The 14,384-nt window shown below is 28.4% G+C and overlaps 1 protein-coding gene across 1 annotated transcript in view; it reads left to right on the top strand.

Annotated features, from left to right (window-relative positions):
• Nucleotides 1-129: 129 nt before the first annotated feature.
• The window catches only part of LOC111626182 (sorting nexin lst-4-like), a 42,343-nt gene continuing 28,088 nt past the window's right edge, over nt 130-14,384 (top strand). Inside the window, exons 1-3 of the mRNA XM_023369493.1 lie at nt 130-263; nt 13,738-13,824; nt 13,905-13,979. Coding sequence (XP_023225261.1) covers nt 246-263; nt 13,738-13,824; nt 13,905-13,979 — 180 coding nt within the window. The 5' untranslated portion in view covers nt 130-245. The remainder of the gene's footprint in view (nt 264-13,737; nt 13,825-13,904; nt 13,980-14,384) is intronic.

Raw genomic sequence — 14,384 nt, 5'->3', positions numbered from 1 at the left:
TGTTTTTTTCTTGGATTGTTGCAATCTATTCACGTGACTAATATATTGTGTCATTTAGATTTCCTTAATTAATATTTAACGAGTAACTAGTTAATAGTTTTAATTTTATTTTATAGTGTTTAATGGCACTTCCGAGATCTTATCGGCTACATACTGTACATTTATTTAAATATGATTCATAATAATGATGATGAGTTGATGACGTGTCTTCGTTTACGCCCCCTGGTAGTCAGTACCGAGCGAAGATGGCGGATGGCATTCAGGTGAGGAAATTTCGATGGAACTAAGTATCAAGTTATTTAGATAATACGATGTTAATTGAATTAAATTATAATATTTGATAACTCGTGAGTGTTTTTAAGCTCAACGAACGGTTAAATTAATCAAAATTTGACTTTTTATGTTTTACGTAATCTGAGATTTTGTTATTTGAATCTTGATTTGTCATTAAATATTGTTAAATTTGATTAAAAATGCGTTATTTAAATATTTATTTTGTTTTAGAAAAAGCATTGCTTCTGTTATGAATAATTAATTACACTACTTTAAAAGCTGTTGTCACGTGATGTAAATAGAATATTTATAATATGTCGATTTCAGACTAAAAAGCACATGGATGCCATTTATTCATTTAACTTTATTGCTTATAAGTTGGTTACAATCTTAATAGATTTCTGTCCATTTGGACATGTCGAAAAGACATCTGTCACAGTCTGTATTAATAACTGAAACTATCTGCTCATTAACTAATGAGAAATTTCTACAATCTGACAGAATAGATTAGATAAAATGGCAAAATAAACTGGGGATTGTCTTGTTAAACTTTATTTAATATGAAGACCATTGCCCTCTCTCTGTAAGTGGAGCAACAAATGATTTTTGAAGGATAGAATGTTTTCTTATATTTAAATGCATTCATCAGACAATTATTAAAGTGTTTTAATCAAATTTAATAAATTTTCTAGTCAGCTATGTAAATCTCTACAATCTTTGATGTTAGAATTATACATTGATCTATACACACATGTATTTTGTTTAGGTAACTATACAAAATGTATTATATGATACATTTGATTATCAATTCTTTTTTAATATTGATATTTAGTGCTGTAAATTATTTTTTTATTTAGATTTTAAAATAATTATAACCCAAAAATAAATTTGAATGCTAAAGCTTAATGTGTTGATTGTATTAATAAGAATAATGCAGTTAATAGCTAATAGTTATAAGGATCGTTTTAATTCACTTTGGCTTGTCGTATTATCAAAGATGTACCATTTTTCATCATAGTACATGAGAAAATTGTCTTTTTTTTTATACCTTTTTTTCTAATATTTACAAATATTTTGTTTCAGGTATTGTAATTACTCTTCCAATTTTAGTATTCATCTGTCATTCCTTGATTTGCTAACTTATATCTTGTAATTCACATGCAAAATAAAATTAAATATTTTCAAAATTTATTCAGACAGATTTAATAATTAAAATCTCTGGTATTAATAAATGAATAATTCATATCAATATTTAATGTGAACTAAATTAGAAGTTGTTTTTTCATACTCTTAATAGAGTATTAAAAAAACAACTTAATAAAGATAAAAAAATGAAATATTTAATGCAGTAATAATCAATTTTCATTAAATTTTTTTTTTTATGTGAACATTTGGCACTTGTTCTGAAATTATAAATGTCATTAATAATATAGAATGACTGATAAACATTTATGCATCTGTAGCATAAACATTATTTATTATTTAGTTTAAAAATAAAAAAGTGAAGCTAGTAAATTTAGTAAAAACATAAAATACAAAAATATATTTATAATAAAAGAAATTTAACTTACAATACAATAAATAATTAGAAACCATCAATTACATTTTGAAAAGCTTTTTTAAAAAAAAAACATTTTACAACCTTTAGATATTGAATATTTGATGTACTTAATCCATTTAAATTTTCAATTTATTTTTTAGCATAAGATTTAGGTCATTTTATAGAAAAAAGTTGATTGCTTTGATTGCTCTTTAATCCAACTATAACTATTGAAAAATTTTGCAGTTTATGGTAAAAATATCAAATGATGATAATGGTGATAAATTAGTTTAAATAGTACAGTAATAATATAGTAATATTTTTATTACTGCAATTCTAGAATTCTGTTTTTTATTGTACAAATCTTTGAAGAAAAAGAAAATAAAACCTACAGTTTTTAATAATAATAATTTATAAAGACAGAATACTATAGGCTATTTTGTCTTTCATAATAAATTACTTTTAAAATACGAAGAAGAGGAAACTATATAATAAAATAAAATTTATGATTTCAGATATAATGTAATATTTAAAAAAAATAAAATTACATTTATATTCTCATTCTTATATTTAATAAAATTAGTTACGTATCACAGAATTATAAAATAATTTTTTATGACATATTGATAAATTCAGTTTTGTTCTAAAAATTTATTTTCACAAATTCTAATTTTTTTTTAATATATTGTCAATCACTTCAATTGAAAGTAATTGCAATGCATATAATTGATACCTGCATTGCATTGTTAAAAATATCTAACTTACTAAACACAAAATCAGTGTGCCTGAGAAATTTGATCTATGAATTTTTGCTCATTAATCTGAATAGAAAGATTAATTCCATTAATTTCTCAGAATGATATTTGATTCATGTTAAATGATGAAAAATAAATGGATAATAATTGTTATCTAAAATACAGTAAGCCCTTGATTTAACAAACTTCAGGTTTTTCTTATCAAACATTTAAACCTGAAATTTTTAAACCTTTTTATTTGTAAATAGTGCATACCAAAAATATTGGATTAAAGAGTCAATGAGCATAAATTACTTAATGTACTGTATATTATATTAATTTATTCATACTTATACATAACAGTATTTTAACACATCTTACACATTTTAAGTTTGTAATCAATAAGTACTTTTGACATTTCAAAATGTTATTGTCAGGTTGAGCATATTCCATTTGAATTACAATTTTTAAAAAAGTACATTAACAGATTTCAATGGCATTGTTTAAATATACACATGTTTCCAGCAATATTAATATTGTTGGAAATGTGTGAAAGGGTCAGTAAAGTATAAATTTATACAATAGTTCCAGCTAGAAAGAATAAGAAGTTTTTTATTGTTTAAATCATAGCATGTAGTTTTTAAATGGCACATCTGGAATCTGTTAACATAATTTTTAAAAAATAATAATTAATTTGAATGATATACACTCAATCTGAAGATGACATTTTGACATGTTCTTGTTTGTAATTAAAAACTTTGCAAGTAAACAACTCTAATGCTGAAAGACAGTTTTGTTTATTCTTAATTTTGTTTAAGTTTTGTGTCATTAAAGAGCATATTTTTATTTAGTCATAGCCATTATCTGAATCTAATGCATTCCTGAAAACAAGTATTCAAATATCATAAATTTGGATATAACAAGATTTTTTATTATTTCTTATGGGAAAAGTTTAGCTAATTCCTGGCCCATCCAAAAAACCCTAATTGATTTGTCTAAATGTTACTAAAACACAAATAGGTAAATAGATATTTTTCAATAAGCCTAAGATTTTGATATGATGTTAAACAGTACAACTCCAATTACCTTATTAGCAATCAGTGTCAACCAATTATCTTAATTACATCATAAGGATAAGCTTGTAAGTAGTAATACAATGAATAAAGTGTGCGATGCCTTTTTATTAGGAATTATCAGGTGACCAAAAAGTTTGTGTGGTTTTTTTCAATTCTAGTAATTTTTACTAGAATGATAACATGAGTCAATACAAAGCCAATAGCATATGTCATACTGAATCAGGCAAGTGAAGTCAAAAAGGCACAGAAGACAGTTCATGAAACAATGAAGAATGAGAAAAAGATGGCTACTCTGAATGCAGTTATTCAAGGGCATTTATTCTATGAGTTTAAACTGGTCTTGAATGTAATACAAGTAGCTTACAAGGTATATAGAGCATTTGGAGAGAACACAGTGAGTGAATTAATGGTCCAAAAATGGTTCAGAAAGTTTGTGTTGGTGATGACATTCTTGAAAGTGTGCCTCATGAGGGAAGACAGCATTATTGATGAGGATGAACTTATGGTGATGACCATAGAGTTGTATTCAAGACAAACATGCCAAGAGCTTGCAAAAATATTTAGTGTAAGTGATGAAACCATTCATTTGCATTTGCATTGCCTAGGAAAAGCATGGAAGCTGAGCAAATGCATTCCACATGAACTGAATGCTGATAACATGCTCCATAGGCTCATTGTCTGCTTGTTTCTGCTTTCATGACATAATAATAAGCCATTTTTGGACTAGTTGTTGACATGTGATGAAAAATGGGTTATATTTAACTACAAACATTTCTGTCATTTGTTATCATATAGTGAATCTCGGATAATAACCAATGATAGGAGCATTTGATGCTGCATTTGCCAAAGTCCAATATCCATCAATAGAAAACTTTTAGTTGTGTATCTGGTGGTCTACAGTTGAAATCATTCATTATGAGCTTCTTCTCTGGCCAAATGATCACTGTGGATGTATACTTGGCATAACTGCAACAGGTTCAAGATACAATGCTCCAAAAACAGCCTGCACTTGTTAATTGCAAAAGCACTGTGTTCATTCAGGAAATGCACAGCCTCACACTACACAAGTGACACAGGACAAGCTCCACAGTCTCATTTGGGAAATTCTATCCCACTCTCCTTATTCACCAGTCATATCATCATCATCATCATCATCATCATCATACAATTATTATTTTTTTTTTTTGCACTTGACAATCATATGCACAACTGAACAGAACTGGAAACAGACTTGAAGGATACAAATAAGTTGCACTAACCTTGTATAGCTTTGCAGTTAATTTTAGAAACGTAACACTAATGTTTTCGATTCACCCTAGGACCTTCTTCAGGTGTTCTATAAAAATTTTTCTGGTTAGTGCAACGTATTTGTATTTATTATTGCTTTTTTCATCAGATGGATTAGACTTAAAGAATTTCTTCACTTCTAAAGGTTGGGACTTGTTTGGTATGGTATTTACAAACTTGCATCTTGTTAGGAAAAGGTTGTAGATTGTGATGGTGCTAACTAAAAGTACCTTCATTTACCGTTTTATGCATGTTTCAATTTTAACCTCAAAAACCTCATGAATTTTTTGATCACTTGATATGTATGAACTATATATTTTTTAAATGTGCAGTGGATAAAAATGAAAATATTTATTTTATATGAAATAGCTATCATGTGAAATAAATAAAAATGAAAATAACAACATACATTTTCATATTAAAATATTACTGTATAAAAATAGAGCAATGAAAATAAACAAATGAGGTAGTGAATTGCTATAACAACAGTTAAGATCATAACATTTTGTAGTAAAAGTGCAAAACCATGTTGGATTACAGAATACTGGGGGTCACTCTGCTTTCCTTTTTCATTAGAATGACAGTTGAATTTTTCAGAGATTCGCTTTGAATAAATTTATATATAAATTGAATAATATGGTGGATATTAAAAAATAACCTGTTTGTTGTGACAGGAATTTGGATATTGAGTTATGATTGTATTTGTGATAATATGTATATCTTCTTATATATATAGTTACTTTTTATAACCACTTAAAGGGGTTTTTTGGACGAATAAACTGAAATGTTATGTTCTTCAAATTCAACACTTACTTGAGTTCAAGAATTACTCAGATAATGATTAATTCTCAGATATTTTACTTAATTTTATATTTATATTTTATTGCATTTTGGATTGGAATTCTTGTCGATTCCTCTTCAGTAAAGGTACATTCTGCAACAAAGCCTACACTGATATTTCAGACTCTTCAAAATCAATCACAGTAACCTAGTAATTTTAGCTTTGTATTATATATATACAGGGTGTCTACAAAATAAGTATACAACTTTTATATTCTATTACAAAAACAAAACATGAAATAACAAGTTACTTATAATGTTAAAGAATATAATACATGTGAAAGTTTTTTTAATAAGCATCAATAAATCTCTACATATGCTCTCTTGGTTGTTTGCAGGATATCAAGACAATAGTCCAAGTCAATCCAAGTATGTTTAAGAATGTCCAGTGTAACCAAGAAGAGGGTTTCACTAATGCATTTTCTGAGTTTAATAAGTGATGTTACCTTGTTCTTATAAACAATATCATTAATGAATCTTCAAAGGAAAAAATCACAGGTTGTGATATCTTTTGCTGTTCAGCACACTTCCTGTTGATTTGAATTTTGTTACCCATTTATCAATGCTTCTTCATGACAGTGGCTGTTTCTTGTACAGTCGACCCCCCATAACACGGTAGATACATTCCGTGTTATGTGATTTCCATGTTGTATGAGTCACTTAAATACATGAGCCAATCACAGCCCAACACGTGTGCAGTTTAGGGACTATGGCTGTTTAAAAGGTTTTCTTCCATAAAATTAATTGATTCTAGACTAATTTGACTCAACATTTCCAAAATACGTATAATTTTTTGGGAATAATCCATATAAACTATGCTATAGACAAGAAATTGTAGGATTACTTACCGAGTGTGTAATGTTTGACGACATTATTGCTTAAGCTTGTTTTTGTCACGGAGCGGCGCTCCGCGATGAAAACAAGCTTAAGCAATCAGGACATTCCAATTTTCAATGCGAGTGTTGAATGTTGAAGTCAACAATTTGATGTCATCAACGATGGAGTACGAAGTGCTTAGTTCCCATAATTCCATTCTCATCAAGATGGATTCCATTCAAATGTCTTACCAATTACCCACAATTCATTGGAAAGTAGCAGTCAACATATCTGTTGAGTGCTGAGTGTGTTGAGACAGTGCTGATAACAGTGCCACTTCAACATTGAAAAAAGGAACGACTTTTAATTAATGTTGAGATCAGCGCTGAGTCAGAGTTGAAAATTTGAATGTCCCGAATGACGAAAGTTTTCTGATAAGTTATTTTTCTGTGAAAAATTCACTGAACTTTGGAGACATCATTAATAGAAATAATTTTTATGGTTGTTGGAATAAGAAATGTTTTTTTCACTATAAAAATTTATCAATACGTATTTTCTACCTATTAAACTTTTGTTTAATTTATTAATTTTATTGATATTTAATATTAATACTAATTTATTAATTAATTTTGTTTAATTTAAGTACCTAATTTATATACTGTACAGACGATAGTAAACTGAACTTACCCGCCTAAACTCTCCGTAGCGTGGCGCTGCACGATGGGAAAGTAGTTTGGCTGCCCGTCCACTATTGGTCCAAATTCGACCAATCCTGTCGCGACACGAGTCGGCGATGACGTTTTACCGAATTATAGGAGTTTTTTTAGCATGTTTGTACGAATACTGTTGCAATTTCTTTGCCGTGATATAGGAATTCGAACTATAGGAACCCGTGTTATAGGGAAGTCTACTGTATTCTGTTTGGAAGTAACATTGAACTGTTGTTAATGATTTTGATTCTGTAAACCAAAAAACACTCACTGCTTTTTCTTGTGACTTAGCCATTTTTCATTTCTTTTCACATTCAACAATGTTTTTCCTTCTACGAGACACTCAGCATCAGGTATCATATGAGTTAAAAAACTTTAACACTTGATGGATCTTTTGATAATCAAAATTTTTTACAAGTATATTTCTTTTAATAGAATATTGAAGTTGTATACTTATTTTGTGGACACACTGTACATCTACAGAAATGTAACCAAAAATTTGAGTATGGGTCACCCACATTACTGATAGCTTGTGTAGATTTATCATAAATAGGGAGGCTACCATAAAAATGCAATATCCCAAGATTACTAGCAACACAGATTGTGCAATGAGCTACCATATTGGTATGACGGCACTTTGAATATCATATTTATAATGAGGTACATTGTATGGTAAAGCCACTGGAGGTCTTCTCAAGCAAGTCTTGTTTTTTCTGGAAACAGTTTTACTGCTACTTTGTTTCTAAATGTTATACTTATATAAAAATCAAAATGCATACTCTGAAATGATATACAGTTGTAGTTGGTCATAAAAATGATAGTAATTAGAGGCAATTGATCATATGCATTCCTTAGTCTAAAAAATTTTAGATATTTTATCATTTATGGCAACAATCTTAAATTTTGTTTACAGAGCTTCTAAACTTTGCTGCAATGGCTGACTTAAAGCAGAAGTTGTTAAAATGTCTTTTTTTAAAAGACATTTAAGCTGCTTTATCAGACAATGCACTCAATATGACATTGAATGTGATATATACAGTGAAACCTCTCTTAATTAATGGATACCTCTCTCCTACACAGACACTCTTCATTATGGACGTGGACACATGAAATGCACTATATATTATGTCTCAACTTCTCTTAATGGACATAGTAGATTCTCATCAAGCCAACTTTCTTGTTTTGAGTTTTGCTTGACTGCAACTGCAGTCAAAATATTTGCAAAAATTCAATATTGTATTCCATGTCAAGTTCTTAAATTCATTTGACTCCACAATTTTATGACAACATAGTAAAATTTCTATGTTGAGTGACTTTACATTATAGGAAATTTTTAGTGTGTGTTTTTACCTCAATTCATAGGAAGTATAGGACTATGATTAGCAGAAACAATGCTTTTCAATATATTAACATATATTACATCAATGAGGATGGTCAAAAACAATTCTGTGGGCAAATTTATTCACACACATAATTTTCATACTGTCATCTTGTATCCTTTTCATCTTTATAATAAATTGAAATTTTTAATGTCAATCAGTGATAAAAGTAGATGCATTTATTGATCAAATGTATCATAAGCAAAAAGATAAGACCTCTGTGTAAACTACTGCTTACTCTGGATTTGTAAACCAAAACCAGAATGTAAACACATTGAAAAAGTGGCAATTTCTCATAGTTACTCTAAAAATCTGGTGCTTAGTTTAGTGAAAAATTACATTTGCAAAACAATTGCAATCATAGCTTTATAATGCTATACAAACACAACATACTCCAGCTGAGTCCAGATATATAGTAGTTAACTTTGATTCAAGACTCAGATCAATATGTGAAGAAATTGTGAAGAATGTGGATGCAAAGATCACTTATAAATGTAATAGCACAGTATACCAAATATTATGCAATGGGAAAGATCAAATAAATTTAAATTTGGCCCCAGGAGTATATCATATCCCTATCACAGGCAGAAGATTTGATTGCAAACTAGTATATATCTGTGCTACAGATAGATCCATCAACAAAAGAATCAAAGAGCATCGATACCACATCAAAAAGAATAAGCTGTTACATCTTTAACCTTATATGCCAGGAAACTGGGAGTGATGGCCAAACTTGACAAAACACAATTAATTAAATTGACCTTCAACAAAGAACATATGAGAGCTCTGGAAATTCTAGAGATTTTAAAAGCTATATTATAAAAGAACTGTATTAATTATAAAGATTGTGAGTCATTATCGGCAGCCTGGCAGTTGTTTTATAACCATCCACACCTGTGGTAAAAATAATGATTTAATGTTACTTTCATAAAAACTAGTCATTTTATTGTTAATTTAAGAGACAAGTATTAATACAAGGATGTAAAGTAACGTTTTTAAAAAAATTGTTCGTATATTTGAAAAATTAAATTGAATTTGTAATTTGACATTCCAAAAAAAAACTTTTATTAAGAATGTTAGTGAACCTGATGTAGGCCTATAAATCAGATCAAAAATGTTTATTTCTCTATTTTCTGGAAAAAGAAAAATTTCTTGTGTTTTTTCCAGGCAAATTCAGAGAAAAATTACTCTGGATTTGTTTCTGTATAGGCTGTTTGGTAACAATTCAGGGTTTTATATCAGGGCCAGTGACAATCCAAAGCTTTATAATTTGCTTCTGAATTAGGTTCTATGAATTTTAAGGTTTCAAATGGATGGCATGAAATATTTCAAAAGCAACATAGCAAATGACAATGCAAAGCCGTGGGAAACTGCATTACATAGCACAGTGAGAGGCTAAGTTTTCTTCCATTATTATTGGTCATTCTCCAGAAAATATTTTGAATGCAGACAAAACAGGACTGTTCTTTTGTGCTCTCCCAGACAAAACTTTGTGCTTCAAGAATGAATCATGTTTTGTTATTAAAGGGGCAAAAGTACAACTAACAGGTCTGTCATATGTAATTGTGAATTGAGAATGCAAGAAACTCTAATTGGTGCCAAACTGTTTTACGAATATAGACATTAGAAAATTTGATGTTAAATGGAAATCAAACAGAAAGGCCTGGATGGTGAGAGAAATTATAAAATTATGGAAAAGTTGGAATTATGACAGAGTGGTTTGAACAACATTTTCCAGCATTAAATTTATTTCTTGACATTGCTGCATTATATCCAGACATCTAGTTCAAAATATTGAATGAACGTTACTTTACACTCTTAACCTCAAGGCCTAACTCAAAATTTTAGTCAAGTACAGGCATATGGTTATGAAGCACATAATTACAAATACAGATTATGGAACATCACTCAAAATACTGATGAAGCAACTCAATATCTTCCAAGTAATTTCATGAATTTCAAGTGCTTTCAGACAGATTTTGACATTAACAATTCAGAGTTATTTCAAAGTCAAATTTCTTTCCAGTAATGAGAATGCTTACAATTTACAGCAGCTATTGTGGATGATATGAAGACAACACAGTCTCATGAATGCAGTAGATTTATCATCACTGCAAACCATTACATCAACATAGATTTGACATCTCAATTGAGGGCACAAGCCAAGATACAAAAATAATCCTTCAGTCACTTTCAAGAAAGGGAGACTAATGATGATGACAATGGCTCTTGCTTCACAGACAAAATGCAACAGAGCCATCAATAGTCATATAGATAGATTCTGAATTAAGTAAACAAACTTAAATAGTTTTGCATCAGTAGAAAAGATAAAGATGGTACAAAGCTAGCACAGGATTAAATTATGTTTATTGAGAAGTATAAGTCCCTATTCAATTGAAAAAACATGTACATAATTGAATATTTTAAAAAAGTAATACTGACCCTTCTGACCCTTTATGATAATTTATTACTTTAATATTCAATATTACTATTTTTTCCATATATGTATTATATGTTTAAATTTAGTCTACATTATTTTTATTTATAAAGGTAATTTGTACAAAATTCTCTTGGGTAGACATCTCTGTAATGAACAGTTTTTTGTCTGACAAATGTTTTACCATTCTAAAATTTTGTAGCCATTATAAAGCAAAAATATGCATTATTAGAATTTAAAAAAATATATTTTATATTTTTTTAATTATAAATCTGGAAAAGCATATTGAAAATATTGTCAGTTTTATTTTTTGTTAATGCAAATAATTGAAATAACAACATTCATTTATTATATTCAATTATTATATAATAAAATTTATTTAAATTTAATTTTATTTAGTATTTAATCATAGTGAAAATAAATCATACAGTACATTATTTTTTTCTTTAGACATATGTTCTATGGTAAATATATCAAAATATTTTAAGTGTTTTTCATTATTAAAAAATGCCAGATGAATAGAAAGTGCTTTATTACAGAGAGATTTATTAGATATAATTCTGTCTAGAATTTGACTTTACATCAACTGTATTATTTAGCTTATTTTTTTAATTATAGTTTATTTTTGGAGTAAATTTAATTTTTAGACATTAAAAATATATTTTCTACAAAAATCCAATTGCTAGTTTGTTTATTGAATTAAAATTCAGTAAATTAATAATTGAATTATTGTCTTTCATTAAGTTGATTTTTATAGTTTATTTGTAGCATTAAATTTAATGCATTTTCAAAATTGTGTCCATTAATCAGTAATTTTTAATCCAAATGTCTTCATTTTTTCTTTCTTTTTTTTTTGCATTTATCATAAAAAAATTTGCTAAACTGAGCTTGCATTCAAATTACAGTATCTATAATTACTCTTAACAAGTTTGCAATGGAAAAGTTTCTTCATTCTTTCTCCTGAAACATATACTATTTATTAGACTTTATTCATTTAAAATAATTGATTTTAGAGTTCTAGAATATTATTTATTTTGAACTAGATTGTTTTAATTTTTTTTTCTGCAGATAGTATGTGATAATTAATTATTATACTCTTTAAATTTCTTCCATGTACCTGTGCCTCACACTAAAAGAAGTGTGTTTTGAACTTGCTGTTGGAACAGGCATTGTAAAGACATGGATTTTTTTCTTACAAAGATCAATAGAAAATAAATAAATTTGTAACAGTTTTGAGAGAATAATTTTTGGTTTTCTAGTTACAAATCAGAACTGCATTCAAGGACAGTCCATGCCTAGTAGATTTTCAAAATCTTGGTATCAACTTGGCAAACATGAAGGAAGATCCAGTAAAATTAAGAAGAAAAAGATACAGATAAACATTCATTTGTCTTTATGCTTACCTTGATTTTTAGACTATTTCTGTATTAATTTTAAGTGTTGCAAAGAGGAATTCTTTTACTTTAAAAACAAATTCTTAAGTTGACAGAGAAAATTATTTTGTATAGAAAAGTTGTTTTAATTTTATTGGAGAATGTCCAATGTTACCATTTTTTTCAATCCAATCCCTCATAAACCAGTATTTTTGTGAAATTAAATAAAAATAATTATGAAATGGAGATATTAGAGATCAAATGCATTTTTTAAAAATTTCTAGACTGAATTAGTAGGAAAAATACAACAAAATTGGTTCTAATTATTTTGAAAAAATGGGTTTGTGGGCCATTTTTAAGTAATTTTCTAGGTTTGTTTTGATTGCCAGTCTACCTCAGCACTAAGTAATAAAGAAAATAGAGAGGTTGAGGCGCACGTTTTAAACGTGTAAACGTGTACGTGTGACGTTCGGCGGCGCTTTCCCATAAGCCTAAAAGTTTGACGATGGTGTTTGGAATGTCGAGCGTGATTCCACCGACTATCCAAACACCATTGTCAAACTTTTAGGCTTACAGGAAAGCGGCGCCGAACGTCACACGTACACGTTTAAAACGTGCGCCTCAACCTCTCTATTGTCTGTTTAAAAGACTTTTGAAGACTTCTTAAATAATTTTATTTATGTAATATATAAAATCTCTTTACAGCCCAGTAATAAACTGTTTTCAGACCATAGTTTGAGTAGTACTGATTTAAACTATCAATATAATAATTTTTTTTTTATTGACTAAATTCATTCAATGCTTTTAATCTATTTTGATAATACAAATGATATAAGAAATGTTTATGATTCAAAAATGGTAAAAAGATGAATGGCTACATATTATTAAAAAACTTCAAAGAAAAAAATATTGTCTGCTTAAGTAGTTTTGTATTTTACAATGGTGATGTATCAATAATATAAAATAATGTAACTAACATGGTGCTAACATGAAAGATGAAACTGCACTATGTGCAGTACACAATGTTGAAAATATGTTAATAATATACGAAAATGTGTAGCAGCTGTCAAAGATTAGGTATTTTGTTAATTCCTGCAGTTGCATAATCTAGTAAAAGACTTAATCTTAGTTACCATGCCTTTTTTCTAAATGTCAATATTAATAAAGCATGTATAAAAATGATACAAATAATTTATATTGATGCAGATTCTAAAAGGTAAATAAAAATGTTTATTTATTTTATTTTATTTTTTATTTTTATTTTTTCTTCAGGTGAGAGTACTCTACGACTTTGATGCACAGCCTGGAACAGGTGAATTAAGTGTTTGGGCCAATGAAATTTTAACAGTGACTAGAAATGTAAATATTCATTTCTGTTTTATTTTAAAGTAATATTGCATTTTAACATTATTATTGCAATTATAATTTCTTTCTTACAGGATGTAGGTGAAGGATGGTGGGAAGGAACAAATAGTAAAGGGGAATGTGGACTGTTTCCTGCAGGTTATGTAGAAGTAAGTGATATAATCTAATAAACAGAAATTCAATAGTTTTAATAAATCAACTTTGTATATTTGAATTTATTATATACTAGCTGCAAGGACCCGCTTCGCTGGGTTTTTATTTGTTCGTACATTTGTATGTAATATAGTTTTTTTTTATATATAAAAGACTGTTTTTCTAAGTAATCTAGAATCTAGCTGCAAGGACCCACTTTGCTGTGCAAAAAGTAACGATAGTGAAGATTAAGATAATTACATTATAGCCAATCTTACCCGTTTTCACAGAATGCAAGAATTAGGTCCCCCGTTTCCAGACTAATTAGAGAATTTTTACGTTTAGTCAAACGAACTATTTTCCATTTGATCAATTTTCTGGAACGTTTACAATCGTTCTATAATCGAACCAATTTTATGTTC

This window comes from Centruroides sculpturatus, unplaced genomic scaffold (assembly GCF_000671375.1).
Source record: "Centruroides sculpturatus isolate CEXI.00-Female unplaced genomic scaffold, Cexi_2.0 scaffold474, whole genome shotgun sequence".
NCBI classification, from domain to species: domain Eukaryota; kingdom Metazoa; phylum Arthropoda; class Arachnida; order Scorpiones; family Buthidae; genus Centruroides; species Centruroides sculpturatus.
The sequence above is the reverse complement of the archived record's forward strand: the minus strand, read 5'-3'. Positions and strand labels throughout refer to the sequence as shown.